Source organism: Cervus elaphus, chromosome 20 (genome assembly GCF_910594005.1).
Source record: "Cervus elaphus chromosome 20, mCerEla1.1, whole genome shotgun sequence".
Classification (NCBI taxonomy): Eukaryota; Metazoa; Chordata; class Mammalia; order Artiodactyla; family Cervidae; genus Cervus; species Cervus elaphus.
This window is the reverse complement of record NC_057834.1, coordinates 26,477,928-26,492,614: the sequence shown is the minus strand read 5'-3', so window position 1 is coordinate 26,492,614 and position 14,687 is coordinate 26,477,928. Positions and strand designations below refer to the sequence as shown.

General features: G+C 52.1%; 1 protein-coding gene across 2 annotated transcripts in view; it reads left to right on the top strand.

Annotated features, from left to right (window-relative positions):
* The window catches only part of UCK2 (uridine-cytidine kinase 2), an 83,976-nt gene extending 69,612 nt beyond the window's left edge, over positions 1-14,364 (top strand). For both annotated transcript variants that reach the window (XM_043877787.1, XM_043877786.1), the window contains exons 5-7: positions 4,688-4,785; positions 6,541-6,589; positions 7,919-14,364. In XM_043877787.1, the coding sequence (XP_043733722.1) occupies positions 4,688-4,785; positions 6,541-6,589; positions 7,919-8,058 (287 nt within the window). In that variant the 3' untranslated portion in view covers positions 8,059-14,364. The remainder of the gene's footprint in view (positions 1-4,687; positions 4,786-6,540; positions 6,590-7,918) is intronic.
* The last annotated feature ends 323 nt before the right edge of the window (positions 14,365-14,687 follow it).

The window sequence follows — 14,687 nt, the reverse complement described above, 5'->3', positions numbered from 1 at the left end:
AATGGGTCCCTGGGATTTGCTCTCCTAAGAAGTAATAGGATTCATACTCTGTAAGTCAGGGAAGCTGCACTTCACCTCCCAGATAGCCTGGGGGAGGGGGGTAATCCGATGGAGTGAAGAGAATTCTAGTCCCAGCAGAGCTTCCCCCTAGCTTTGTGACTGTGGTGGCTCTTGTGACCTCCTAGGCATTTTTTTTTTTAATGGGTAATATGAAGGAAACAGTCCTGTTTTTTAGGGTCTTGACACAGGCCAGGTAAGGATTGCATGGTCTTTTTTGACAGATAATTGAGACTTGAGCCTGAGAATCTCTTATGCATCTGATCCCAGGGTCTGGTTCATAACTTCATCCATGAACCCAGGTCCTGCCCAGGCAGGACTCTCAGCTCATCTGCTTGGATATCCATGTTAGCTTGCCCGATTTGGGAGGCATCATTGGGGGGAAAATGGGAGTCAGATGAACTGGACTTTATTTTAATCCTGGTTTTACCATTTAGATCCCCTGAAGAAGGGAATGGCAACCCACTCCAGTATTCTTGCCTGGAGAATCCCGTGGACAGAAGAGCCTGGTGGGCTAAGTCCATGGGGTCACAAGGAGTTGGACACAACTGAGCGACTAACACTTGCAGCTTCTTTCACTTTTCACTGTTTAGTAGAAGTGTGACTTGGAGCAGGTTGTGTTTTAACCTTTTTGTACCTTATTTTCCTGCTGGTTGATCATGTAATGATTAGTTAGTACTCCTAGGATAGTTGAGCTGTTAGAGGTAATGCCTGGTGATGGCTTTAGTTGATAAATGTCAACGTGGCAGATCAGAAGCCTGCTTCATTTGAGATGGTGGCTGATGTTCTGTTTTCCCTAGTGTTCTGTCAGGACTTGTCAGAACCTCAGTAGACATGTCCTCGGGAGCTGGTAACACCTGGGCTGATATCATCATTAGTCCAGCAGGTGGTACTAACGTCCCAGGGGATGGAGTGATGCCTGAGAGAGAAGCTAGTACAAAAAATGTGGAAATTGGAACTGCGTTTTGTGGTGTGACACGTCTGATTTAGCTGGATGCTTGTGGGATAGATTGGGTAGATCTTACACTAGGACCCTCACGTGAGATGGGAGAGAGGCGTGGGTAACAGTGGCCTCTCCTGGGTTTCTCATGGCCAGCTCTGCACCCTTGCCTGGCCTGGCGCCCCTGCGGCAGCTCACTGTCTGCTTTTGGATCCGCCATCCTGTCACGTCACCTATTGCCGAGTTACTCTCCTACTCATCTAGTGGGACTTCCCAAATGCTGTTTCTACAAACTCACTGTCTGCGTAGGACAGGAAAGCGCGCTGTGTGGGCTGGGGTGGGCTGGGGTCAGGGAGAGGGAAGGAGGGCCGGTCAGGAGCTGTGGAGCAGGAGAACACTCCTGGGGGCTCGGGAGAGTGCCATGGTCTTACTGTCTGTGGGTCACGTTCTCCCGGAAGGGAGGGAGGTCTGCACCAAGTCTCACGGCCTTGGGAAGGACTTGCTTCCTTCCTGGGGGCCCCTTGGTGTCTAGGGAATTGGTCTCCTCCCAGCAAAGCCTGCTGTGCCTCCCTCTCTGTGTGAGTGTAACCTGCCCTTGGATCAGAGAGGGCCTGCGGTGGGGCTCTGGGACTGCTGGCCTCAGGCCCCTCCTGCCACAGCTCTCTGTGCAGTTTACACAGAATTAGGGCTTCACTGAGCCTTGACGTAGGTGGTTTGTTCTTTTACTAGAATAACACATCTACCCAACTGATCTTTAGAGGGAATTGACAACCGTGGAGGAATTGTGTTTGTTCTGGGCCTTCTACGTTTGATTCTTGGCTCTGGCTGACCAGAAGCAGCACAGGCTGATTTGGAAGGGCGGAGTGGAAGCCAGGCAGGGAAGAGCAGGCCTGTGGTTTCCTGCCCTTTACCCTGCAGGGCACGCTGAGATGACCTGTCCCAGCCCAGCAAGTGTGCCGGGGTCGGAGTGGTGACCAGGGCCCGGTTCTGAGTCTCTGGAGACTCCAGTTTGTGCCAAGGTCTTGGCTTGGTTGGCTTGGTTACGTTTCCTGAATCTGAGGAGGAGGGCATTTCAGTGTCGTGAACTAGCTGGTCCCAAGTTGTCCTGGGCTCAAGGAGGGGTCCCGTCTGTCTAAGGTGATAATTTGATGGAAGGCTCTTGGGAGCAGAGGTGGGCAATGCCTTCTGGCTTTGCGTGTTCCTGGTGTCTGGACAGCGTTCTGGCCCACTGCTGTCTCCTCTTCCAGCGTGGAAGCTGCAGGATATCTCCTTCCTGTCTGCCTGTTTCTCTCCACATGTCTGCCCTCCCCTCCCCACTGAAACCCCACACTCACCTTCCCAGCAACTCTCTGGGACTCCCACCCCCACCCCCACTGGGTCCAGCCTGCTTAGCTGAGTTCAGTTCGTGTCCTCTTGATGGTCTGCTCTATCAGGGAGCCACCCCTCTCCTGAAGCTTCCCCAGGTCCCATCACCTTCATAATTGTAGTGTCTTAGGCTTACTGAACACACACCATGTGCCAGCCATGGCGCTGAAAAATTTTCTGCACGTCTCCAATCTTCCTAAGTGACAGCTTTGTGAGACAGGTTGCTGTTGTGGTCTCTGCTTTACAGTTAAGGAAAATGAGCTTTTTGTCTGAGGCCACAAAGGTGGTAGTTAATGGGGTCAGGATTCAAATAGGGTCACTTTTGCCCCCATCACTCCAGATGATGGGGCAAGAGCAGCTTTGGGCTCCAGGGCAGAGGCAGGTGTGATTCACCTGCTCCACCCGCTCTGTCCCCTCCGGTTCCTCACTCCTGTGACATGACGGGTGATGCTCTAGGTCCGCAAGGCACAGGAGAGCTGCAGACGTGGGCCGAGGGCAGCGGCAGAGCATTGTGAAAGGGGAGAGTTCGTGCGTGTGTGTGTCCTGGGGGAGGATGGAGATTTCCACAGTGCTGAGGCTGTCGGCAGTTGTGTGAAATGCGTGTCTTGCAAAACAAATCCAACATCGGGCTTTTGCAGGGTTTTGAGTCAAAGCTGCTGAAGTGCAGGCACGTGTTTGCTTTTTATTTTTCCCCAGCTCTGATGCCCTTTTGGTCTGACTTCTTTTTTTCTTTGGGCTTTATCTGGAGACATGTGAAGAGCTGGAGGCCACACGGGCTGTGTGTTTTGGCGAGCTCAGCCCCTTGGCCCACAGGCCGGCACTCTGGAGGCCCATGGGGCTGAGCCACGTGGCAGCCGTTGGCGCTCCTACTTGGCCGCCGAGCGTCCCTGGCAGAGCAGCGGGGACAGCTGGAGCAGAGCCCCATGTCCAAATGCCCGAGAAGACCATTTCCTGGCTGGGTTGGGCTGGGCATGCAGGCAGTGGGGTTTGTGAGGCAAATCCTGACAAGTTAGGGACCAACCAACCATTTTATTACCAGGGCTCTTGGGGGGAAGACCCTTGTGAATTGCAGAGCTGGAAGTCAGTGATGGTAGCAGTGTATTAGCTGGGTTTCTGGAATGGGGTCTTCCTGACAGTTTTCTAGCCATCTGATCTTACAGACTTCACACCAGCCTGGACGGTAACCACAGACACTCTCTGTTTCCTGCCCCTGCCCACGTGCGTGTGTTCCTGTGTGTGTGCATACACGTCAACAGAATTATTTACAGACACGACTTTCCAGAAATGCACGGACAGGTATTCCCTGTGTTGGTTTACAGTGAGTTTCATCCCGTGCTGAAACGATTACCTGAGAAGTGATTGAGAGGAGCCAAGGGTCCACTGCAAATGATTGTAGATCAATTGATACCCTTCTGGGGTGGGAGGGAAAGATTTTCATAGCCATGATTGAAAACATTTGTAGGGAGGGGTTGCTTTTGATATGGGAATCAAAGTCACTGGCTGAGTTTGGGAGAAACTCAGGCCCAGGGAGGCTAGTGTCCAGTGGCAGAACCAGGATTCTGGACCCTTTTCTGTGCTTTGACAAAAGACTGTTAAAAGCAGTGTTTGATGCGGTAAACACCCCCACCCTCAAGGAGGAAGGAGGTGGAAAGAAGATGAAAAGTTTGGGTCCCACGGGGCTGCCTCACAGCTCTGGCCCATGGTCTCTTGACACCTCAGTTTTCTCAGCTTTTGTTTAGTGGTCTCCTCTGTGTCTGAGGGGGCCGGAGTGGCCGGCCACAGCTGGGCCCTCTGCCCTGCTTCTGCCTGGTGGAAGGGAGCCAGGCCAACAGAGGGGGCACATCCACAGAGGGTGTTCATGCTGCCAGCCTGAACACAGGTGAGTACATACAAGGGTAACGGATAAGGACGGCAAAGGAGACACCTCCTGGCAACCTGCCCCTCTTGCCAGGAAGCCCCACCACTTCTCTGGGCCCAGTCTACTTCCTGTTATGAGCTTGTCCTACCTTTTCTGGGGGTTCACAATGAAGTTTTATTTGGGTCAAGTGTTGCTTGAAATGAGAAGACTAATGGCCTTTCCCGGAAACCTTTTGCTTCAGAGAGCGTTTTGTCACAGCTGAATTTGACTGTACAAGACGTGAAAATGCAACTTGTTTTTCCCAAAGCTGCTGCTGACTGGCTCTTGGTCCAGTCTCTCAGGAATCTGGCATGTGAATCATCCAGAGTCCTTGTGGAGCTTGTATGATCCTGATCCGCCTCGCGAAGGGCGGACATGTGTTGACTCATGCACCGTTTTCTTGATTCTTGTTTTTCCTTCTCTTCTAGTATTAAGGGACATCAGCGAAAGAGGGAGGGACCTTGAGCAGATTTTATCTCAGTACATTACATTCGTCAAGCCTGCCTTTGAAGAATTCTGCTTGCCAGTGAGTTGTTCTTGTTTTTCACTGAATTTAGCCTTTAAAATGCAGTCAAACAAATAAAGGTCTGTCCATTGAGCTCCCCGGCCAGGATCTCACTCACTCCTCTGGCCGCTCCTCTGTCCTCGAGCCCTAAGAAAGGGCAGTCCCTGGTGCTTTGTCTGCTACACGGGGGCTCTGTCCTGCCACTCTGTTTTGGGGTGGCCCTTCAGGCTCCTGCTGTCCAATACTCCTGCCAGCTGCACACTTCTTGCTTGGGGAGCTCATGGGGAGGCATTTTATTGAGGGCACATCGTATCCAAGGGTAGACTTGACCACTTGGGTCTTCAGAAGATGGGTGATGGTTGGCATGTTGGTGCCTGAGACCTCAGCTGCAGAGTCTTCCCTTCTGAATCTCTTCGGCCACCACCTTTGAGCCCTGTTCTGAGCTTGTCATTGGTCCCTATGTAAGTTCCCCTTTGGGAGGTGTACCATGGAGGAACAGGCTTCCTGTACTTCTACCCTGGCCCAGGCTCGTCAGGCCTCCCCGTGAGCTGGGACCTCTCTAGTGAGATGACTTTCAGAGAAGGAAGGGTAGGGACTGGGCAATGTGCAGCTTTTAGTGAATCAGCCCTCAGCCTAGGAAACAGCCCAGCTTCCTGCGGAAAGTCAGGTGACCGTCTGGGGAAGGCTGTCAGGGACAAGAGGTGTGGCGTGGTGGGAGTGTGGAGGAGGAAGGCGTGGGAGATAGCCTAGCTTTGGAAAGAGTTTTAACTCAGGAGACTCACCCCTCCTCATACGTCTCCTTCGGGCTGGCCACACCATGTTCTCACTCCTTAAGAATTTAGAGCTCGGTTCTGAGAGAGTGAGAGGGGCTGGGACTTCGCCTGGTCCTGGCTGATGCTTTTAGGGAGACTGGCTCATGTGGGGTATTGCAAAGCAGTGTAGGGTGGGAACTTCTCTACTTCTCCTAATATTAATAATTAACTTCTTTCTTCTGTACTGGAGAACTGTGATCCCAAGCTGTCTTTGTTTCTTCAAGTATGTCCGTAGGTTTTGCTTCAAAACCGACTTGACTTTTGTTTTAGATCCAGAACCAGGCAGGCGGTGTGAGTCAGCCTGAGTAACCCTGATGCCCTGCTCATTCCCTGGGGAGGCCTGGGTCACAGGATTAGGTTTCTGGGAAGAGGGCAGAGGTGGCTGTGACGCTCTGAAATTCTATCCATCCATCTGAGGACCTCTCTGCTCTTTCTAACTTAATAATAAGAATAGAAAGTATTCTTTTTGGACATAGATTAAGTTTACTGCCAACTTCCTGCCGTTTAACTTGGTTGTAGTGGAACTCAGAATTTACGTAAGTATTTTCTAGGTTGTTTCCACTCGTTCCCACTGTGCAGCCCCTGAGCCCAGGGAAGACCAGCTCACTCTGCATAAGCCAGGAGCTGGTACCTGGTACATCCTCTGCCTAGTGCAAGTTGAGCCTCAGTGGCCATTCAACAGCTGTAGTCTGCTATATTTGGTTTCCAAGACCATGTTCACTGTGCAGGTTGTAAGCTGAAAAAGTGTTAAATGTTAATGAGAACTCAGGAAAAAGCTGATCTATTATAAATTAGATAAAGTGGATAAAATATATTACATTTGAAGTCACAGATTATTGCCCTACGGGATTAGTAGGCGAAGGCTGGCCCTTTCTCCACATTCCCTTGGAGAAGGGCTTGGGCCAGCTTCTCTCTTTAATGCATTGTAATCCATCTAACGTGTTATAAATATCTTTCTCCACAGACAAAGAAATACGCTGACGTGATCATTCCTAGAGGTGCAGATAATCTCGGTGAGTCCTCGTGGGGTGCCATGCATGGGCATGACCCCTCCCTTTGTCACTTATACTTTGGATAGGATGTGGTGACCAAACAAGGCTCTGTAGGTGTGGCTGAGGCCCTGGCTGCTGCTGTGAGCCAGAAAGGGATTTATACCTACACACCCGGTGTCAAGGACAGGCCACTGTGTTTATGCATATACATAAGCGGGGACAGACATGAACTTGTTCTTGCTTCTCTGGCAGTGATCAGAGGCCAGTGGATACCTTCTGCTGTTGTTCCCAGTGATACCTGGGCACCGTGTATCTAAGGCCATTTTTTAGGTAAAGCAGAGTTCCTTCTTAATTTCATTTAGAAAGATCAAGATAGCTTTTCCTGCGGGGAAAAGGATTTTTACTACTGTGTATTTATGCATTAGCTTTGCCTTGTCTAGAAAGTAGGAATATCTCTGGATTTAGGCATAATGGGGCAGAGTTGAATTGGGAGAAGACCCTGTTTTCCTATTCTGTTTATAATTTATTTCAGTTTTCCTCTGCTTAAAAAGTTAATTTTTTGCTGAGCCATTTGGGAGTTAGTCACGGCAATGAAAATTTCACTAGGTATTTCTTCATTCAAGCCACCGTGTGCTCATCACATCCAGGACACTTAATACTGACTTAATCTCCTTTAACCTTCCTCAGCCTTTCTTTGTTTTTTGTGACACTACATTTTTGAGGAGTACAGGCCCGTTTTTATAGAACAGCTCTCAGCTTGGGTTTGCCTTTGTGTCCTCGTGATTGGCTTCAGCTCATACAACGTGGCGAATACCCTGGGGGAGCCGTGTTCTTGGGGCATCACCCCAGAAAGCACTTGATGTTTATCTTGTTTTCACTGATGTTAACATTGATCATGTGCTTGAAGCATACGATTTGTTTCTAAGGCTGAGGAAGGAGAGTCCAGTCTTACCTTTGGAGGAGAGGGCCTTCTGTGGGGTTCCCTGTCTTTGGGGTGGGGAACTGGTAGGCTCCCTGGTGGAATGGCGTCAGAACAAAGGCCAGTCCTCAGGTCTGCAGAATTTGGGTTGATTGCTTCCATCTAGTTCGTGCCTCTGATTGCATCTTGATAGGAAGCCTTACGTTCAGGGCTGACTGTGTCCCGGACTGTCCTACTCTGAGACTCCTGCGGGGTCATATGAGCCCCCATAGAGGGCTGGGGAGGTTGGGGGACTTGCCCACGGGCAGCGGAGCCGGCTTCCTGGGGCGGTTTTCCATCTCCGGCTCCGGTGTGCCCTCCACCCAGACAGCCCCGCAGACCTGCCCCGTCCCGCGCGTGCCCCTGACGCCCTGCCCTCCTCTGCCCCGCAGTGGCCATCAACCTGATCGTGCAGCACATCCAGGACATCCTGAACGGGGGGCTCTCCAAGCGGCAGACCAACGGCTATCTCAACGGCTACACCCCTTCACGCAAGAGGCAGGCCTCGGAGTCCAGCAGCCGGCCCCACTGACCCCGTCCCCAGGGGCCCGGAGGAGGGGGCAGGAGGCACTGTGCACCCGTGCATATGGTTTCCTGTGACATTGCTGTATTTAAGAAAACACCATGGAGATGAAATGCCTTTTTTTTTTTGGTACTTTGGAGCAACGAATTGAAACACAAGTTGACCCTGAGCTTAAATGACAAACTGTGCCAACTACTACTGGTGATGCCTAATTATGAGTCCAACGTGTAACCAGTTATAAATACATATATATATATATACATATATATATATATATAAAAGGATCTATTTTTGTGTAAATGTACAAATACTGTACAGCTGTTTGCCGTAAGTATTCTGCAGGAGGGCCTGTCCTTGAGTGTGTCGGGGGCTGGACCTGGGGTTTCACCGGAGGCCTGGTGCCCGGCGTGTGCCCCGCGGGGCAGGTTCGGGTGGCTGTGGAAGGGAGGCTCGGGGCTCGTGGCTCTCAGCGTCTGTGTGACTCACTGGAAGTGGAGTTTGGAAACTTTGATCACCTCCCCTGCCAGATGCTACCTTCTTGGAGCTGGAGCTTTAGGATAATGTGGATAAGAGATCCTCTTTTATTTTTTCTTCTCTCTCTCTCTCTCTTTTTTTTTTTCTGAGTTGAAATTAGGCAAGACCTCAATTAAAAAATCAAACTCAGGGAAGAAGCCCACTGCGGGGCATGAGTCTTCTGTGTTTTCTTCTTGCCCCCACCCCACCTCTGGCTGCTCAGGCAGCCCTCTGTCTCCTTCCTTACTCACCCGCTTCCGAAGACCAGAGCGGCTCCTTTCTCCTTCCCTGGTGGGGATGTGATGGGGTCGCTTCCTGACAGAGTGGGGAAAGAGGGACCGTGCCTGAGATGCTGACGTCTTCCGGGGAGGTCGCCAGTGATAGTCCTCGGGCTCTCCCCCAGATGCTGGGGTGCACAGTGGACCCTCGCAGCCTGGGCTTTGGTTGGACCTCTCCTGGCAGCCGGCCCCTCCCAGGGCAGCCAGGGAGCTCTGCTGTATGGGGAGCTGTCGTGTTTGTCCTTCAACCTGAGGGGTTTGCAGCGAGGTGAAGACAGCAGGGGCCGTGACAGGCAGCATCCCGGCCATGCAGATTCACTTACCTACCATGCAGCCCCGTCACCCGGCGGCTGGGCACAGGAGGCGGGGAGGAAGAGTAGCGTTTTTAAATTACAACTTGGAGTCTTAGGCTGAAAACATTTGGGCTGGAGAATTCTAGCTTTCCCCGAGGCCCCCTCTTGGTGGAAACTTCCTTCTTTGGAAGCAGTACCGATTCCTGAAGATTCCTGGTGGCGGGGGTGCTGGAGGAAGCAGCGGACCTAGTGAGATGGAGAAGCTGTGAGTATAGTGTGCTAAAGCCTCATCTTTGAACTGCAGGAGAGCCAGAACCTTTTCATCTCAGCGTGGACCATCTCAGTGCTTGATAGGCTACGCCCTTAGTTATTCCCTTGTGGCTGCCACAGCCTGAAACATTTTGGGGATCCCTTCTCCTTCCATTGCTTTTGTAGCCCCTTGGAGCCATTCTGATAAGTCCAGCACCATTAACTCTAGTCACATTGAGTTGTTCCTGTAGGCTCAGCCTCACCCGGTTTGCTTCCCCCTTTCTGGACTCCATTTGACTCTAACTCTGTTGGGCTGAGTCTAAAAGTCAAACCTAATCCGCAGCAGGGCTTTGCCACCCCTGAGACCTCCAGGAGACTGGACTGCTGTGGAAGGCTCTGGAAGGAGCCCCCGAGGGCAACAGCTGCCGAGTTGGAGCAGGGGAAGGCCCCTAAGGTGCCTGCTCTGAAGGCCAGTGCCCGGCGGGTTGGCTGAGTTCTGAAGCCCTCATTTCCAAATCAGTGTTGATTATCTTTCCAGTCACGCCTTGTGTAGCTCTGAGGTGAAGGGTGGATGGCAGGCCTGGGTTAGCCCCCTGCTCTGTGGGGGCCTGTCTGTGCTCAGGGGAAGGCCCTCCGTCTCGGGGAGCCTTGGCCCTTTGGTGGGTAGCACGCTTAACTTTACTTGAAGCTCCCAGGTGCCAAACCATTCAGTGCCTTGGCTGTCTATCCTACTGCCTTGGAAGATGGAGTCTTCTCATCTCTGAGCCTTGACTTACTTAGCTGCTTTTTCATCTACTCGTGGTGTTGGGACCAAGCCTCCAGGGTTTTCCGAGTCGCCCTGTCCTTGGTGGGAAACAGTTCTCAGGCTGCCCTGCCCCTCGGTAAAGTCAAAGTGTTAGTCACTCAGTCGAGTCTGACTCTTTGCCATCCAGTGGACTGTAGCCCACCAGGCTCCTCTGTCCATGGAGTACTGGAGTGAGTAGCCATCCCCTTTTGCGGGGGATTTTCCAGACCCAGGGTTTGAACCCGGGTCTTCTGCATTGCAGGCAGGTTCTATACTGTGTGGGCCGCCAGGGAAGCCCCACCTCCTGACATCTTGGCCCACTGGCTGGGGGCTCGCTGCCTGTGCCAGTGACTCCTCTGGTTCTGTGACACACAAGGTCTGGGCCAAGGAGGGGGTGGAAGCTCTGCCCTGTGGGGACCCCAGCATTTAGCCAACTGTGCATCTATCTGAACCTGCACTTTCTATGTGGCAAATCCTGGAATTGGTATTTTAAGAGCCACTGGATCTCTGTTTTTGCTGGAGCATCGGATAGAATTATTAGGCCAGAGATGGATACTGTTTGCTGTCTGGGGAGGCAGCACGGATGAGCAGAGTAGGGCAGGGTTGGCTGTGTACGCACGGGAGTTTCTTGGCTTCAGAGACGCCCGGTGGTGCCTGCTTCTCGCATTGTGCAGGTGTTGTCCAAGGACCAAGTGTTTACAACAGGCGTTGTGTCGTGGAAAGTCCTGGGCCCACACTCCTTCTCGCTAATGGAACTTCTGCCTTCCTGGGTTTCTTGTTCTTGGGCAGCCTGAGACCAATAGGAGCAGAGAGCTGGGAGTGTGTATAAGGAAGATGCAGTGTTGTTACCTCAGGCATCATTGGATTTGGAGTGGGTAGGGTGGGCCCTCGAGAGGCGATGGTCTGTGAAGAACAGGCTGTGGAGGGTAATGCAGGAGCCTCCAGTTCACCCTTCAGAACCTGTGAACTGCAACAACCCACTGTGGTCTTGGCTGCTGGATGGTCAAGGACTTTGGCTTCCTGCCTCTCCTGGGCTGGCCTGGACGCTCGTCGTGGTGCCCGGGGTGGGCTGCCAGCCTCTTGTGAGGCTGCGAGGTCTGGCTTGCGTGCAGGAGGCGCCGGAGCCCAGCTGGTTCAGGCATCACCTCCTTGGCCATTGTTGTGTGGCTTCCCTGATTCGGCAACCTTGACCTGCCCCAGGGCCCAAAGCCATTGGCAGAAACGTAGCCTCTTGCAGGGAAATGTTCTCCTCTACCCTGAGTCTCCCACCTGCCTGTCAGTGACCACGTTGGTGAGGCAGGCGAGGGTGGTTCCGGGTCTCAGGGCTGGGCTTCTGGAAAGGGCTGGCTTCTCTGCCACTCCTACCCTTCGCCCTGACCTCAGGGTAGAGTGGGCAAAGTCCCAGTGTCCCAGCAGATGAGAGAGAGTGACAGCATGCTCGGGTAGCCGTCGGGGCGAGTCTGGAGCCGAGTCCCCCCTTTGAACTTGGTCTCTGCGCCTTCTGCGGCCCTCCTCAGGCAGTGGGCTGGCTTCAAGGCACTGTCCGGCCACCCTTAGAGGTGGCGCGTGCCTGGCTGGCCCTGCCTCAGGAACAGGGTGAGTAGGTAAATAGAGACGTAGGCCTTTTTATTTTTTTGTTTTTTGTCTTTCAGATGCTTGCACTTTCTTCTTTTCCTTCTACTGCCCTGCACTTACTTGTTAGCACTTAATTAAATGACCACATACTCTGTACTTTGCTGTAAATAAAGACTGAACAGAAAAGAACCCACTCTCGCCTCCTTTGTGGTGCTTGTGGAGGAGGAGCAGTGACAGGCCAGTGGGTGCAGGAGGGGTAGCGCTCTAGGCCTTCGCTGGCTGGATGTGGGCACCAGCCCGTTGTCGCTGAGCTTCCCCATCGTCTGCTGCGCCGCAGGCCTCCATGCGTGCACTTCTGCTCCATCCCTGAGGGCCAGGCCAGTCCCTGGGAGGCTTCTGTTCTCTGGCCCTGGCTGGCTCTGCTTCCTCTGAGGTCATCCAGTTTGTGCAGTGTCTTCCCTCCCTCCCCTCCCTTTGCCGTCCCTCCCTCAGCTCCAATAGTAAAAGCCAAAACAAAACCTTATAAACCCTTATTGGGTGGAGGAGCGTTGGCATTATAACAAGGAACAACTTAAAGCTGAATACACATACATACATGTGTGTGATTACCTTAAGTGACTATATCTATTTAGTTTATAGTCATGCAATCAATGCAGATAACCATCAACCTCCTTGTTATTAAAAGATCTAGGCCACCCACCACCAGAGATCTTAAAATAACTAAAATAATTGGCTTTTGCCCTCTTTGTAGCACCCAGTCCCCCTCACCCCTGCCTTCTCAGTTTCCCTTTCGTCCCTTCACCCGCTGTTCCCAGGCGCCTCATCACCCTCATTGCTGTGCAAAGCTGCCCTGCTGTTCCCAGCCACTCGTCCCAAGGACAGGGGGACCCACCGAGGAGTCTGGGTCCAAAAGAACTTGAATTTCAGAGGAATCCATCTCAGAAGGCTGGTGTGTTTTTAAGTAACACATAGGTGTGTATTATCAAGCTTGGTGATTACCTGCAGGCAGATGAAGACCTCGTGAACCATGATTTAACAACCACTTTAGCTGTGATCTGGCTTTCTCTGTGCATTGCTCTCGCATCTCCCCGGTCTGTGTGCCATGTCTGGAGCCAGGTGCTTTGCTTGGCTCTGCTTCCTTGCCGTCCGTGGGGGCCAGTGCTGCAGGCCAGTGAGCTCAGGTCTGCTTCCTTGCCGTCCGTGGGGGCCAGTGCTGCAGGCCAGTGAGCTCAGGTCTGCTTCCTTGCCGTCCGTGGGGGGCAGTGCTGCGGGCCAGTGAGCTCAGCTCTGCTTCCTTGCCGTCCGTGGGGGGCAGTGCTGCGGGCCAGTGAAGCTCCCGAGCTGCCCGCTTTCCCTCCCGAGCATCTGTCACAGTGTCCGTTGAGCCACCCACTGCTCCACAGCCTGGACTCACTAGTTTGATGACTGAGTAAGTGCTGCTTGAGTCAAACCAGCTCAACTCACATTGAAAGAAACCTGTGAGGACCTGCATAAAAGTTCTACAGATGAGAGGTGGGGGAGACCTAGGATGTGGGAAAGTAGCTTTGAGAGGAGGGGCCACAGGGATTGATTTCTGTCATCCTCTGGTGCTGAGGGCCGTTTAAAACAGTTTAAACACATTCGCTAAAACCCAACATGAAGTTAACTTTCCATGGTTTATCTTCTCGATAAACCATGAACCAAAACAACAAATTAGCCAGTGGAATCAATTTGAGCCAGGACTAAAGATTTATCCGGGGCTTCCCGGGTGACCCAATGGTAAAGAATCCACCTGTCAATGCAGGAGACACGGGGTTTGATCCCAGGGCTGGGAAGATCCCCTGTAGGAGAAAATGGTAGCTCACTCCAGTGGTCTTGCCTGGAAAATCCCATGGACAGAGGAGCCTGGCGGGCTACAGTCCATGGGGGTCACAGAGTCAGACACGACTTAGCAACTAAACAACAACTTCAAAGATTTGTTTATCCATACATCTCGAATGAATGTGTAGGAGAACGTGAAATTGTGTATTACACAAACTCGTTTTTCACATAGGGCAAATCTATGCTTGGCATGCCCTTTTACAATGAGGTGCCCACCGTGTGTTGCTGAGTGAGGAAGTGGCCTTGCGTTCACCACGGTTGAGTGCTGACTGCCCTGGGCCAGGGAAAGCCAGCCTAACCTCTCCTTAGGCTCACGTGTCACATGGGGTTTTATCTGACAGGCCCAGGAGGCTCTTACCCAGGGAATTAGAGTGGAGGATATTTCCAGATTCCTCTTTATCAGTGAGTGCCATGTACACCATGTACTTTCTTTTCAGTTCCTGGAATTCCTGACTTTGATGATAACTCCTGGGACTTTACCAGTCTTCAGTCCCGCAAAGTATGTAAGCAATGTGGTCCTGCTCCAGTTTTACAGAGGAAGCTAGGAAGTGGGTCAAGCTGTAGGATGAGGCTGTCTGGCATATGTCTGCCATCTAGTGGTAGAACTCATTTCTCACCAGGAGATGGCCTTGGGTCGTTGGACTAATGCTATTTATGAGAGTTGTCCGGCCTAGAAGTCTAGACTTTTTTTTTTTTTTTCTGGAAGATCTTTATTAAAGTCTTTACTAGGGAGACAAGGAGCATCAGCTCCTACTTCTTAGTTTCTCTATTGCTACAATCTACTGTGGTGTTTCCCAAAGTTGGCCATCATCCCTCAGTTCAATTCAGTTCAGCTCAGTCGCTCAGTCGTGTCCGACTCTTTGCGACCCCATGAATCGCAGCACACCAGGCCTCCCTGTCCATCACCAACTCCCAGAGTTTACCCAAATTCACGTCCATTGAGTCGATGATGCCATCCAACCATCTCATCCTCTGTCGTCCCCTTCTCCTCCTGCCCTCAATCTTTCCCAGCATCAGGCTCTTTTCAAATGAGTCAACTCTTCACATCAGGTGGCCAAAGTATTGGAGTTTCAGCTTCAACATCAG